This window comes from Pholis gunnellus, assembly GCF_910591455.1.
Source record: "Pholis gunnellus genome assembly, chromosome: 4".
Classification (NCBI taxonomy): Eukaryota; Metazoa; Chordata; class Actinopteri; order Perciformes; family Pholidae; genus Pholis; species Pholis gunnellus.
In genome coordinates, this window is record NC_136530.1 from 20,295,604 (window position 1) to 20,310,534 (window position 14,931).

Below are 14,931 nucleotides of genomic sequence, written 5' to 3' on the forward strand. Positions count from 1 at the left end.
ATGCAGGCTAATAAGGCTGTTTCTGCTGCATTTAATCTTACATCCACTTTGAGCACAAACCAGATGACCCTGAGATCAAACGGCTCATTAGATGTTGTTACAGAACAACAGTATCTTCATTACTTCCTAAAAAGGGCCTTCAAGACGGAGTTGCAGAACAAACAATCCACCAAAAGAGCCGATATGATGTCAAAGACAATTAAATTAAATTTAGCCAGACCAGTCTGTACAGGTAGTATTAAGTAAAAGTAGGATGTATGTAAGACTGTTGTGGTCGAAGTATACAGATCCTTTACTTCAGCAAAAATAGCAATGTAAAAAAAAATACAATGTAAAAACACACTGTCACAAGTGAAAGTCAAGCATTCATTCATTCATTTTGAGTAGGGAAATGTACAGAAGTATTGACAACAAAATACACCGTAAGTATCAATTTTAAGTACTCATTCAGAGCGTCCTGTTTCAGCGAGTCCTAGTATATATTACAGTATTTGGTTAAGTTTGGTGATGCATAGAAGCATTTTGGGGTAGTAACATGTCATCATCAACCACAACTGTCAGATATATGATGTAGAGAAAAAAAGTACACTATTTACCACTGAAATGTTTTGGTGTAGAAGTATACAGCAACATACAAATGGAAATATTCAAGTAAAGTAGGCTACAAATGCCACAAAACTGTACTTTAGTACATAGTTAAGTAAATGTAATCAGTTACTTTCCACCACTGCTGGGCTTTTTACTGCACAGACTTAAGTGTAGAGAATGTGAAAAAGGGTAGCACATGCAATGTTTCATTTACTTTTTCTTAAATAAAAACTGGTATCATAATTTCCACAGAACCTTTTTCTTTCAGAAATTGATTTGAAGGTGTATAAAGTGGGACACAATATATGCAAAAATATAATATAAATGTTTATATACTATCATAGTATTCTTCAGGAGAAGTAGAATGTGTCTGCCTCAATACGAGACAATTTATTTCAATTTACCGTTTCATCGTTTTATTTTGAAGGCGGTGGCTGAGACCGGCGAGCCGGAAGTATTCACAGGATACAGGAAAAGGTCGCTGCAGCCCAACCTCTGAAAACTGTAAGTTACCATTTCATCGAAGCTATCTATCTCCTAAGTGCTCCAGGTAGAGTCAAACGTAGTTGTGGTAGGAAAGGTGATAATATATGCGGTTTGAAAGATTACGACGAATGTACGTGACAGCCACTGCGAACCCTTCCGGACAACGAATAGCTCGCGAGCGAACACAGGTTAGCCTAAGCTAACGGTAGATGTCAAAATCGTCAACAAAGCTGACTTCCCTTCTCTAAGATCCCCGATGGGTTGTTCAGTATGTTACACTGACTATGATAACAGGAACAGCTGACAGATGCGGCTGCTGTTGTCATCTTGCACCGTCTCAACGGCAGTATGATTTCCTGAACCATACCCATTTAAATATCTGCCACTTTAAAGGTGCGTTAACAATTACACGTCTTACGGCTTTATGGTAACCTGTAACGTCTTCTAGTAGATTCGGCATGTTAGTGTTACATCAAGCAGTACTTATGTAGCTGTGGTCACTGGTTTTATACCGGCTCTATTGTGCAAACCTACTATTAATATATCTCTCTTATTTTGTTCTGTATATTTTAATGTTGATTCTTATACTCAGTGTAATTGTAAGAACGGTGTCATAGACACTTGACTCAGCAGCAATATGAAAAAACGATGTCCCAATTACTGGGACAATGCACAGAGCTTTAACTTTTGGTAATTACTTTTGCAATATAAAGGAAGGCTTTCCCTTCAATATAGCTACATCTATCTATATAAAACCAGAACAGTATCCTCCTCCATCCTGTCGTCCAACCAGCACTGGATTCATCTCTCAAGTTCATCAAGTGAAGCAATTACAATAGTGTGATTGTGATAACTTCAAACAGCACAAATCAGTTATTAAGGACTGGAGTGGTGCGTGTGTGTCTGTAACAGAGAACCTGCAGTGGTTACTCATTGCCAGGTGGCATGACTTCTATAAACACTGTGCAGTCCATTCCAGTGTAAACAGATGAATTAACTGCCTTTTAACACAGAAATAATGATTGCCTATAGGGCTGTACAAAAATAAAGAACATGCATTGGACTTAACACCTTTCTTATACGTGGAGAAACATTCCATGCACAGATGGGAATGAGCCAAAAGAAAGAAATGATCACACCAAATGACATCATATGACTCAGAAAGGCCGCCGTCCATTGATTGGAAGACGCTTGGATGAGAATAAACATCAGAGTTCTGTTAATGAGGTGAATGCATCAGCACCTCATCGATTGTAGATGACTAGTTTTTTGGTTTAGATTTAATACCCAATCATCTTAATATTTCTTAAAGGAACCTTTATTGCAAGTAAAACCATTTTCAACCGTGTCTCACTGCCATGCCAACGATAAGTCATCTGTACTGAGCCAACTATCTGTTCATTATTAGCATAAATGTGTTGTTTGTCTGTTTTGCAAACTGTATATCAGCCCTGGTCTTCAGGAAGGATCTACACGGGTTGGAGTTGCTGCTTCTCTTATATATTTAAAAATTATGGAATAGTTCTGCAACTAATTATTATTTATCTGCTGATTGTTTTCTAGATTTATCAATTGACTTTTTTGTCTGTAGAATGTCAGAAAATACTGAAAAATTATTGATTATAATTAGAAATTTAAGTAATTATTAATGATTTCCCCTCAACTCAAGGAGATGTAAGTTACTTGTTTTATTTGAACAACAGTCTAAAACCCAAATATGTTCAGTTTGCTGTCAAATGAGACAAAAAACAACAACACATCTTCACATCAGACGTGGGATGTTTCAGTTACAGCGCAGTCCGTCATTTAGTGGTGATTATTGCGAGTAGAGATGTGTTTTAAAACACCCGGCGCTACATCAAACTGTGTCTTCATCAAGTGTGGAGTTGGCTCTTAAACGAGCGTGCGTTGCAGTCAGGAGATAACTTGAGCTCAGCTTATTTAGTTTTAGAGAAGTCTGATCAAGCCTGTGTTCCTCTGACATCAAGAAAGCCCTGTTTCAGCTGTGGTTGAACTCGCTGTTGTTTTCTCGTAGGTCTTAAGGGGTTAAGAAGACACTTATTAAAAACCTCCCTGTCCTCACCGTTGTAATAGAGACACTTCTCTCAGCTGAGCCTCATTAAGTGAAGTGTTTTCAATCAGAACAGCGTCTAAGCCTCTGTAATCTCTGCTCTTGTGTACTTTTGTTAAATATTGTTCTAGCATACTTTCTTTAAATGGGCTTTTTTAAGGGGGGAACCATGTGTGTTTGTGCAACTGATTGATCATATGAGCCGGCGAGTGAGAGCAATTGATCGACAGGCCGGTTGAAGGCGGGCGCCACGTCGCAGTAACAAGTTGTCATTGAGCTCCTCCATCATTTGCGTTGACATCCGTGTTAACTGGTCCTCAGCCTACAGAGCTCCGTCTATCTCCTTCTCTTCCCCAAAGTCAGCACTGCTTGTGCTTGGGGGGGGGGGGGGGCAACGCTACACCGTTCCATTTCCTGCCCCCCCCCCCCCCCCCCTCTTGGGGCTCTAATTGAAAAATTGGGTGGCCCTGCTTGTTTGTTTTGGTGGAATGCGGTGGGTTGTGTTTTTTTGAGGCTTTTCCTCAGTGCCGCTGCTCCGTAGACCCCGGGGTGAATGGAGCGGCGGGGGTCAGGCCGAGCCGTGTTTGTCTCTCTCTCTCTCTCTCTCACCCCGGTCTGCTCTCTGCAGTCCGCCCCCCCCCCCCCCTGGTAGCCTCCTCCCTGCTGAGGGGCTCGCCGGGCCACTGGTTTTCACAGTGCGGTTTCTGTGACCCAGTCAGACCTGGACGGACAGACAAGAGGAGCTGTGGGCCGAAAACGGGTCACAGCAGACGGCACCGCTCAGAGACGAGCTCAGTACAAATGGAGTCAGAGTAGATCCTCGTCTGTTAGAGAGTAACACCAAATTAATCTTTAAGTGATTACTCATATTTTTCTGACTACTTTAGTTGGTGCTTTTTGCTGTGTTGTGTGATAGCAAACTGAATATTTAGTTATTATATTGTTATATATTAATAGTTAGTCAGTTTATACATTACATTATTTCCTACTACAGCCATTTGAACTATTTTCTTACATTTTATAGACCAAATGAATGTTTTATATTGTTGGTAAAACTACTTGCAGCCCTAATTGATATCATTTCAATTTCCAGAGTAATCAACATTGATTTATGAACATTCACTGGTTCCAACTTCTCAAATGTGCTGCCTTTTGTTAGTTTTATATTGTAAATTGAATACCTTTCTGACTTTGAAGACGTTAGCCTTCTGCTGATATTAGGCTGCTTTTTCCTTTAATTTGTTTACCATATAATTGAGTACATTTTCAGAAAATGATTCTGAACTTTGATATTCACTAAATAAATCAGTAGCAAAAAGTCACAGAATCGATCAAATTTCTTTTCTAAACAAATTAAATATGAAATATGAAATGTTGGTCAGACAAAACAAACCTCAGCTTGGGTTCGAGGAAATAGTGCCGGGCATTTGCCGATATGCTCTGATGCCTAATTGAACGAACAATTTATGAATAATCCACAATGTAACTGCAATAGATTATTTGCAGCCATTTTTGAATCAAAAATGTATCGATAATGAAAATGTTAATTATTTGCGATCCTAAATAAAAGGGTTGATTTGTATTGTAAGCAGCGTTGTTTGTACAGCTCCTGGTAGTATGCGACCGTGAAGATGGTTCTCACGCTGGTGTTTTTTATGTAAAGCAGCAGCGTTGCAGCCCGGCTCATGAAGGTTCACATCTCTCCATCTCGCCATGTCACTGGGCAAAGCCGCCTGTCTCCAGTCTCTTAATCCTCTGAAAACATCTTCCTGCATTTGCGGGCCTATACTTCACATTTCTGTTTGTTATTCCAGGGTTTTTATGTGGGAAATTGGGGACTCCACTTCGTTAGGCCTGGCTCTGAAGAGCACTTGAGACTGACAAACAAACAAACAGACGGCACTAAAGATAACAAAGCTTGTGGGCAGACGACATGATGGTCGGATAGCGAGCCAGAGGCACACATCCGATCTCTCCCTGTCCTTTTTTTTCCCCTCTGTCACGAAAGACTCTCCATGGACGCCGGGGCCGTCTGCATGCACAGGAGATGCTGACTCGTGGCGGAAGAATGATGACTGGACAGCAGATCGCAGCGTCTGGTTTACAAACAGAACCGGCACAGTTCACGTCGATGTGATCCATTTATATGACACGCGATACGGTCGACACATATTATGGTCAATTTGGCCACATTGCCCTCACCGCATCTTAGAGGCACGTGGCGGCCATGCAGGGTGCGAGCGAACACTGTGGAGGATTGTTCAAACGCTTCGACCAGTTCTGTGCGATTAGACCAGTGAACTCAGGCTGGGCCATGTTTAGCCCGCTCTATCCATTCAGAGGAGTCTGGAGGGGGCTCTTTGATGAGATCTAGTGTTTGTGTAATGTTGGGGAGCACGGAGTGAAATGGTGTCTGTGTGTGTGTGTGTGTGTGTGTGTATGTGTGTGTGTGTGTGTGTGTGTGTGGCGGGGGGTGGGGGAGTGATGATCTGTCTAAATGGGTCCCTTTGTGCCCCTTAAACCCATCACACTCTCTCTCACACACACACACACACACACACACACACACACACACACACACACACACACACACACACACACACACACACACACAGAGAGTTGCCAATCACTGCCATATGTGAGTCACCTTTGAGCTCAAGAGCAGCATATGATGGAAGGCATGAACGCCTTATTTATGAGAGAGTCATGCGGCAGGTAGATAGATGGCTTCCCATGTTCGTGGTGCTGTAGAGTTTGTCGTGTTTTAAAGTTGTCAAAATAAGATTCTTGTTTCTCTTGTGTACCGTTCCCTCGTTCGCTTTATTTAATAGCACAGAGCGGAGAAAGTCAGGAAAGGGTGAGAGAAAGAAGTGTGTGTGTGAGATGCTACGAAGCTCCCTGAGTTGAACCTGTGACATGGCAATGACATTGGTTGAGTGATAATTTTAGATCTGCAACTAACGAATGTCCGTTTTTCTTTTTCATTTATTTATTCATTATTGGTATATGAAATGGTGAAAAATGTCCATCACAATTTCCCAGAGCACAAAGTGTCTCAGATGTCTAAACCCAAAACCTTATCAAATAATGTATAATAATGAATCAATCTATTGTTTTTAATCCAGATAATTGTTTGCTATTGTTAATGTACTTTCAGTGGAATCTTACCTTGTTGATTCCAAGCCTATTGTAGTTAAAACCCCAAATTAATGCTTTTGTTTTACATTTGTAGAATTGTCTGTATTTCCTAGAACAGCAATCAAAATTATAGAATTTCATATAAAAAAAATGTTTTATAGTGTAATATGGATTTTAATTATTTTGAACATATAAGTAAATGTTTATTTGCTGTTTTATTTTTAATAGCAGTATATACTGAACAATATTCATCCCAATTTACAACCAATTAAAAAACATTTCCTGCTGTATGGAAAGTTGCCTTGTTTACTGTAAATGCTCTTCCCTGCAGCCCAGTTATTTATGGTGTTTGGAACAAACTCGTGCGATGTGTTTAGACAATTTATCAGTAAATAACGCTGGATGTGATGCATTATATCACACAAGCTATAGATAATAATAGTTGCGATTATGAAATGGTTTTCTAGTAGCCTTTTCCTTTTGTGTGCTGATTGTCTCAGAAGTAAACGGTTTCATGTGACAAAGAGATTATTTTTCTTTAATGAAAAGTCTTTCCTCTGTGTCTGCACAAGGCAGAGGGAGGGATGACATTTGTAAGCAGCGCTGCAAGAAGATCCCAAGCCTCAGACTTCCACAGATTAGAGCCAACCCGGCTGTTTGCACGTCAGCCTCCAACGAAAACAAACGTGCCTTTTTAGCCCTGTGACCAGATCGAGAGTTTGGGGATGGGGCTCGGGGGCTAACGGCATCGTGGTTGGAAGAGAAATCCAGTGAGAGAAAATGGGCTGAATCTGGTTGCGTGTTGTCATTGATTAAATTTAGCCTTCACAGTAAGACGTGACTTGACACATGTTGGAAGAGAGCGGGCTTTATTGTTGTGGGGATCCTCTGATGCCACCTAGAGGTTAATACGTTCATTCCGCTTGTGGAAAAATGCCGCCGACCTCACAAGTTTTCCAGTTGGAGCTTCAGAAACCTTTTCTTTTGTTTTCCTCTTCATGCTTCTTTGAAGAAATAAATTCACTCAGTTTGTCCCCGGTCTGTATAAAGTATGTATTGCCTAGTTTACAGGGTATTTGTGGTGGTGTGTGACATTCGACTTGTGCAAGAGTCCGCTTAATTTCTGCGCGACTTGTTGCGTGTGTGTGTGTCTCTACACGCTGGCGTTGTAGAGAGGGGTCTGGGCAGTGTTCCCGTGTCCATGCACAGCCCCCAGATTAAAGTAAACACAGCGGCTCTTTTCTCATCCCAGCCGTCAGCAGGCTCTCCCCAGGCCCGCGCCAGAGACCACACACCCAGACCACACACACACACACACACACACACACACACACACACACACACACACACACACACACACACACACACACACACACACACACATACACATATATACACACACACACTGCCCAGACCTCTCCGCAGATCCTTCCACATACACACAGACCACACAACACCAGCTCGGGCCCCTCGCACGCAACCTAGCTGAGCTGTCATTCTGCCCAGCTTGTATGTGTGTGTAAGTGAGTGTGGGTGTGTGTGGGCAGGCAGGCAGGCTGGCTATCTGTGTGTTTGTGCACGTGTATTTCTCGGATGTATCGGGGTGAGGGGTGGGGTTGGCGGGGTAATCTAGAAACACTCCTTGAAGCCGAATCAGAGTTGTACAAAGTGGAGATCCCGGTCCTCTGCCCCTCACCGCTCCGACTCCAAACATATGAGATTGATGAAGGATATATACCACGGTCTTGTTTTAGGCCTGGTAACTTCTTATCTTCTCCATGTCAGATCCATAGCCCCTCCATTTCCTCTGACAAGCACAGGGCAGAAGCAACAACATGAGTGAATCCCGTTGGAGCTTTCTCGTTAAGTCGTGGATGTCAGGGTGATGGAGGGGGGGGGGGGGGGGTCCTACGTTAGGAGGTTTCTAGGTCAATGCATGTGCTGCTGTCCCACTGTAGCTTTTAATGCTTCTGGGTGTTTTTGCTGTGCCATACCTTTCTCTACTTTTATATTCCCACAGATTCAGAAGACGTTTACTTAGTGCCATGAGCCAAATATTCAGTTTCGGCAGCTGTCATAAATTGTTGTCTGGTGGGACTTCAGTGTTAAGATACAGTATAAGTTCTGAAACAATTAGTCTCTTACCTGTTTTGTCAGAGTAAACCAATGGGAAATAATTATTTTGGTAACTGATAAATTCAGAGAGGTTTCCAAACTTGTTTTGGCTCCAGGGCCCAATTAAATTGGATCTATATAATTTATTTACAGTTAAAGTATATCCTTGCTATTGGATACTTTTAAAAAAGACAAGCAGATGTTTTACTGAACACTTTATTAGGTACACCTGCACTATCCCTGCTCTGCTATAAATTCTACCTTTTACAAAGTTTATGATATCCAGTTTTTGGTGACATTGTCGGAAATGTGTAAAGTAAATTGCATTTATCTGAACTCAGTGTATCACTGAGGTCACAGTTAAAGGTGGTGTTGTTCTGGACTGCATTGTATTGAAAGGCCTTTTTGTCCTTTATTTACTTACATCATTTTAGAAACCTATCTGAATACAATGCAGTTCAGTACAACACCATCACCAACCTCAATACCAAAGAATGTAATTGAAGTAACACCTCTATGACCGTGTCAACACAAAGAGAAACATAAGAGGATGGGTACCATTGGTGTATCAATGTGTGTGTAAATGAGTGATTGAGAGGAACGTTGTAAACCGCTTTGTTGAGGTAGAACGATGCTCTATAAATGCAGTCCATTTACCATTTAATGAGATGGATGTCATTGCATATGGCGCTGCAGCCTAAAGTCAGCGGGCTTCACTATGAAAGCAACTTCTCTGAATGCCAAGTTGCTTTAAAGGGCAATCCTGTGGAGAAGGGTTGCAACTAACGATTATTTTCATTATCCATTAAGACTTGATAGATGAATGAATAATTTGGTCTATAAACTGTCAGAAAATGGTGAAAGATGTCCATTAGTTTAAGGTGACGTGCTCAAATGTCTCGCTTCTTCCAACTTGCAGCTAAAACCCTAAAATACTTAAACGATAAAAAAAAAGCAGAGAAACCTGAGCAATGTTCAGCATTTATGACTCAAACTATTGTCAAAGTAGTTCCCGATGAATTTAAAATAATTGTTTCAGGTTTGTAGCGTTGAAGGTTCATGCAACAGACATAATTAAAGCATACAAGTTTATTCATTTCAAATGTAAATAAAAAACGTAATATGTAAAAATCTGACTTCTTGTAACCGTTTCTGCATACCAGGCGCCCCCATCAGGTCTCCCCCCCTCGCGTTACAGATACAGTACAGACTAATCGTTTAAGTAATTTATTAAGCTTTTCCCAGTTTGTCAAATGTGAGGATTATCTCCTTATCTCTGTTTTTTATCATTTTAAACCAAAATATGTTTGAGTTATAGACTACTGGCCTCACCAAAACTAGCAATTTGAAGATGAATCGATCTCTTGGAGATCGTGATTAGCATTTCTCACAATTTTGTGTGATTTAATATAACAAAAGAAAAAGCTGCCGTCCTGGTTTATGGCTCTTGATGCTTGCAGTGGTTGAAACACAGGAAAGTCTCTCCAGCAAGTAGACTCATCAATGTCGTGCTCCGTTGCTTTTGATTTCCTTTGATATTAGCTCCATTGTTGACACTTGGGGAGTCTTCTTAGACCTCAGCTGTACGCCTCCACCTAATTAGTGACCATATAACTGTACAAAGGGTTACCACCGTCAGCTTGTTTTCAGGTCCGGTCCGTGTGAACTCCTGCATTGTTTGTGGAGGACGTGTTTTGGCTTCGGAGCAGAAGGGCGGAAGACTTGCTCACACTTGAGAGTCCAGATTGGTCAGCCCCGTTTTGAGACCTGGCAGTAATTTATTAGCAAACATCTGTGCTGCTGAAATACATCCCTGCAATTTTTCAGTTGGAATCTTGCCCGTTTTTAGCTCAGCCCCAACATGAACTGATTTGCGTGGGTGCTTCTTCGTTGGTACCATGATCTGCAGTGTATTGTGTGGGCTTATGCGGAATGATTGGGGAGGCCAGGTTTATTTATCCTTCGCTGTGAGGTTTACATTCTTCCTTTCCTCCCTGCTCTCTGTCTGCTCCTTCACTCTTGGCTCCCTTCTCTATTTTTCCTATTATCTGAGAGATAACTGCTGCAATGCATACATTGTTTGGAGACCTACGGGGCGGGACAGTTGACTCTAGCTGCCAGCCAAATGCCCGGATTTTGCGAACAAAAAATCGGAATATTTGTGTTTAAGAAAATATATCTCTATTTTATTTGTACGGTATTTATTATGATCAGGTGAACGTTGTTCACCAATTAGGGTTGCATGTTGACATAAAGATCATTTTGATCCCCTTTTTAAAGATCTGGTGGGTATTGTTTACTGCAGATAGTACAGTTGGGTGTAAGTGTTTTGTTTGGTTGTTTGACAATGCTCTGTCCATTTCTACAGCACAAATTAGCCCATGTTATATACTCATAAGCCTCCAGGGTTCTAACTAATGATTGTATTCACTATGAATTCACTATGCCTTTATTATTATTTTTTTAACACTACGATGTTGGTCATATGTGTTAGCTGAACTGTCAGTGTGTGGAGGTTATTTTTGAGTTTTGTGTTACTCACCGTGTCCTCTTATGTACGTCTTCTTTTCCATGTCCAGGTGCGGATCGACCCAGTGTTCCCGTCTGCCTCAGGCCACCATGTCTCGTGCCCGTCAGCCCCCGCTGGTCACGGGCATCTCGCCCAAGGAGGGAGCGGCTTGGACCAAAGTCACCATCCGTGGAGAAAACCTGGGCACGGGCCCAGTCGACCTCATCGGTAATGCATTTATAACATGACGAACCACACGCGCAGCTCTGTCGTGGTAAAATGTTGTAGCTTCTATCGTTGTTTGATTTTTTTTTTTATTATTATTTTCTGTTAAGTAATATTGATGTTCTTGGGGACATGAAGACATTCATATTCCTCCTCTACAATCCCACCCTTTATCTTTTCTTTCATCTTTCTTAATTAAACATGTATGTAGGTTTATAAATAAATATATCAAGATAAATATACAGTATTTAGATGTTTCTCAGATCAGCACACAGATGTATAATATTTCAACACATTATGTAATTAAGGTTTATTTGTTTTATCGTAAATGTTAATTCTTTGGTGATGATTTTCATCGTTTCCATCTCTGATAGTCGCTTTTGTTGAAAAACAGGCACATCGATGTTGAGTGAATACAGCAGCTTTATTTTTGTCATATCCTTGCTTCTCTAGTTATGTCGAATATTTTGTAACTTGAGACGTATTAACTGATTTTATTAACTTATCCATCAACAAACCACAGCGGCCCCTTTTTTAAACAGGCTGGTGTAAAGTTTATTTTTGTTTATATGATACGTAAATGGACAGGACGCCTGATTCTGTTTCCCCTCTGGAAGAAGAATTTCATCACTTTTTCACTATTTAGGTTTCATTTTCATGACAATTTAATAAGTGGAGTAAAAAAAAACGGCTAAACTTAAGCAAGTTAAATGTCCAGCATTTTTGTAGATACAATTGAACTGTTAATTTAAACAGGCTGTGTTCATACATGTTGAAATGTATGTTGCATTATAAGACAGTGTCAGTATTCTTTAATCGGAAGTTTGTTCTTCTGTAAAGTTACTAGAATTATCTTGACACAAAGCAAACGTTTTTAATCGATTTCACCATTTCATTGTGTATTTATAATTTGAGATACATAATTTGTGAATTTTTTGTACTAATACAAATATTTAATTTGAGTCTTTAAAGGTTTCAGCAAAAAAACAACAACGGTCCAGTAACTTTAAAAGAGCAAACAAAGAACTCCAATTTAATATTAAGATATTATATTGTAATGTAATTCACTTTTGCTTCTTCTGTGGCAATTCTGCCAACTCTCTCTGCAGCAACATTTTTGTTTCTGTAAATATTTAGATACTCTATGCCTAGTTTGAGAAACTCAAGAGATTATCAACATGCATTAATAGGAAAATAGAGTTGTTGGTGTGTCTTTTTTTAATTTTATTTTCATGAGCCACACAGATGGATTACCTCCATCTTGTTCTCATTATGTGTTTGAACGTCAACCTTTTTCTGTGCCGATATTTTCCCTAATGTTCGCCAATGAGCGCAGGGGGGGAAAGGGGGGGGGGGGGCAGTCCAGAGGACTCACACACTGCTCCATGCTTGGAAAGCCTTGGTCGGGCCAGTGATACGGGTCTATTTCTGACCATGAATGTCCCTGAGGCCTGGAATTAGACAATTAGATATGCACAAATGTGTGCGAGTGCGTATGGATTCAAACAAAGTGGCCAGTAGAGAACAGAGGCAGGAAATGGGGCTCTAATTGCCATATTATTCACGGTTTGGTGCTATTTGTTAATCAGCTTTCATAGGCTTGTATCATGTTAGATTTTACACACGTGAAGCTTCCTAATCCCCTCGGCTGGAACTGTCAAAGTAATCCCTGCGTCTGTCCTCTAGTGTCCACATAGTTTTCAAGAGGGTTTAAAAAGAGGACGACAGATGTAAGGGCAGAGTGCACATTGTGCCAGTAATGGGCCACTTAGCACTGAAGTGACACACGTTAACTTAAGGGAGCTGAGTGAGAGGAAGGAAGGTCACGGCCACCCACACCCATCGTGACCCCAACTTCAACTTTGACCCCCCTGGTGACAGTTTGACTAAACTTGCTGATAGACGCCAAATCTGTCTGAGTGAGCTCCTCTTGTTATAGATTGTCTGTGTGTGTGTGTCGGTGCTCCATGTTGTTTATTTGTGCTGTCACTGTGTGGCTGTATCTCTCACCTATTTCACCTCCCCCCTCCCCCCCTTTCTCTTCCATCTCAGGTCTGTCGATCTGCGGCCATAACTGCCTGCTGACAGCCGAGTGGATGTCAGCCAGCAAGATAGTGTGCCGCGTGGGTCCTGCCAAAGACGACAAGGGAGAGATCATTGTTACTACAAAGTCTGGAGGTCTCGGCACCTCCACAGTCTCCTTCAAACTGATCAGACCGGAGAGGATCGGTAAGACTCTCAAGACTAAAAGTCTGCTTTATTTGCTAGCCTGGAAAAAAGCAGATAAAAGTTGCAACTAGTGCGGCAGCTAATTACTACTTATATTAGCGATTAAATCTTTTAAAAATTCTTTATTATTAGTTGGTAATCTGTTTAGTCTATAACATGTCAGAAAATTATAAAAAGTGCATTTCACAAGTTCCCAGAGCTCAAGGTGACGTCTTTATTTTTGCAAACCAACAAATACAACAATGATAAAGTTTATTATGCCCATATTTGAAAGTTTGTTCCAGAGGGCTTCACTTTCTCTTTGACACCATCTGTTCTTGCAACCCTGATAAAGGATTTATTTATTTTTTCCCCAAAATCTTATCAGGATTTTAGAAAATGGCAGAACCCACAGAAAGAGCAACAGCCGAGGGATTCTACTGTGCGCTCACATTTTCTTAAAAAACATATTAAATTAGACCAAACATGAGCTCATAAAAAAGTATTGTTCAACACTTTGGCAACAAATACGAAATAGATGAAAAACCCATTCGCCAAAAACAGATGAACACACCTGGTCGTGTGATGGGATTTGCTGAATTCGAATGAGCTAAGAATGTTTATTTAAGGATTAACATGATTCCAATATTACTGAAAATACTGACTATACACAGCATTAGATAGATAGATAGATACTTTATTCATCCCCAAGGGGAAATGTTTGTAGCAGCAGCAAACGAAGTTACAGAGTAAACGTAAAAATATTGAGTATGAAAGATGCTCAATATATACAATAAAATAACAGCGCAGAATACAATCAATTTATATGTCTGTGTGTATGACTTGAAGCGCTCCTGTATTCACAGGACATTTCTTCATGCCGCGTATGTGTTTCTCAAATTGCTTGTTTTATTTATTTCCAGGTTTTCCTGAATGCAATTCAAAATGAGAAGAGACGTTATCTTCATTTACTTTTCTTTTTTGCTTATTTGCATTTAGTTTCTAAAGTGCGTTGAGCTTCCTCGGACACTTTAGAGGACCTACAGTACAAACACGTAATAGGTGACGTATGCACAGAGAAGAGTCGACAGAATTTGCACTGGTTTAAGTACAATACGGAGAAACAAAGTTGAAACATTAAATAGATAAAAAAAACATAGAATATAAGATGTGGTTCTGCATAAATGTGCATGTTTGTATGTTTGACAGAGTTTAGTCTGTGTGTGTGTGAGTGCACATCTGTGATGTGGTGTTCGTTAACGTGCGTCTCACCCCTCCTGTCCTGCAGGTATCCTGGACCAGTCTGCCGTGTGGGTGGATGAGATGAACTACTACGACATGAGGACTGACCGCAACAAAGGCATCTCCCCCCTCTCCCTGCGACCCAGCAATCCACTGGGCATCGAGATAGACAAGTACAGCCAGAGAGCACACCAATGCACGCACACAAAAACGCAGCACAATCGCACCGCCGTAAACACACGCTCTAGTCATTGAGTCATGGTTTACATCCCTAAACAGAAACAAACTCTCCCCATATGCAGGCGTTTGAAATATTATGCCAACACAGCAATGGTTGAACAGCCTCTAA

At 40.8% G+C, this 14,931-nt stretch overlaps 1 protein-coding gene across 1 annotated transcript in view; it reads left to right on the forward strand.

Annotated features, from left to right (window-relative positions):
* Positions 1-1,056: 1,056 nt before the first annotated feature.
* exoc2 (exocyst complex component 2) overlaps positions 1,057-14,931 on the forward strand; it is a 39,951-nt gene continuing 26,076 nt past the window's right edge. The window contains exons 1-4 of the mRNA XM_079158168.1: positions 1,057-1,092; positions 10,978-11,135; positions 13,185-13,361; positions 14,629-14,755. Coding sequence (XP_079014294.1) covers positions 11,018-11,135; positions 13,185-13,361; positions 14,629-14,755 — 422 coding nt within the window. The 5' untranslated portion in view covers positions 1,057-1,092; positions 10,978-11,017. The remainder of the gene's footprint in view (positions 1,093-10,977; positions 11,136-13,184; positions 13,362-14,628; positions 14,756-14,931) is intronic.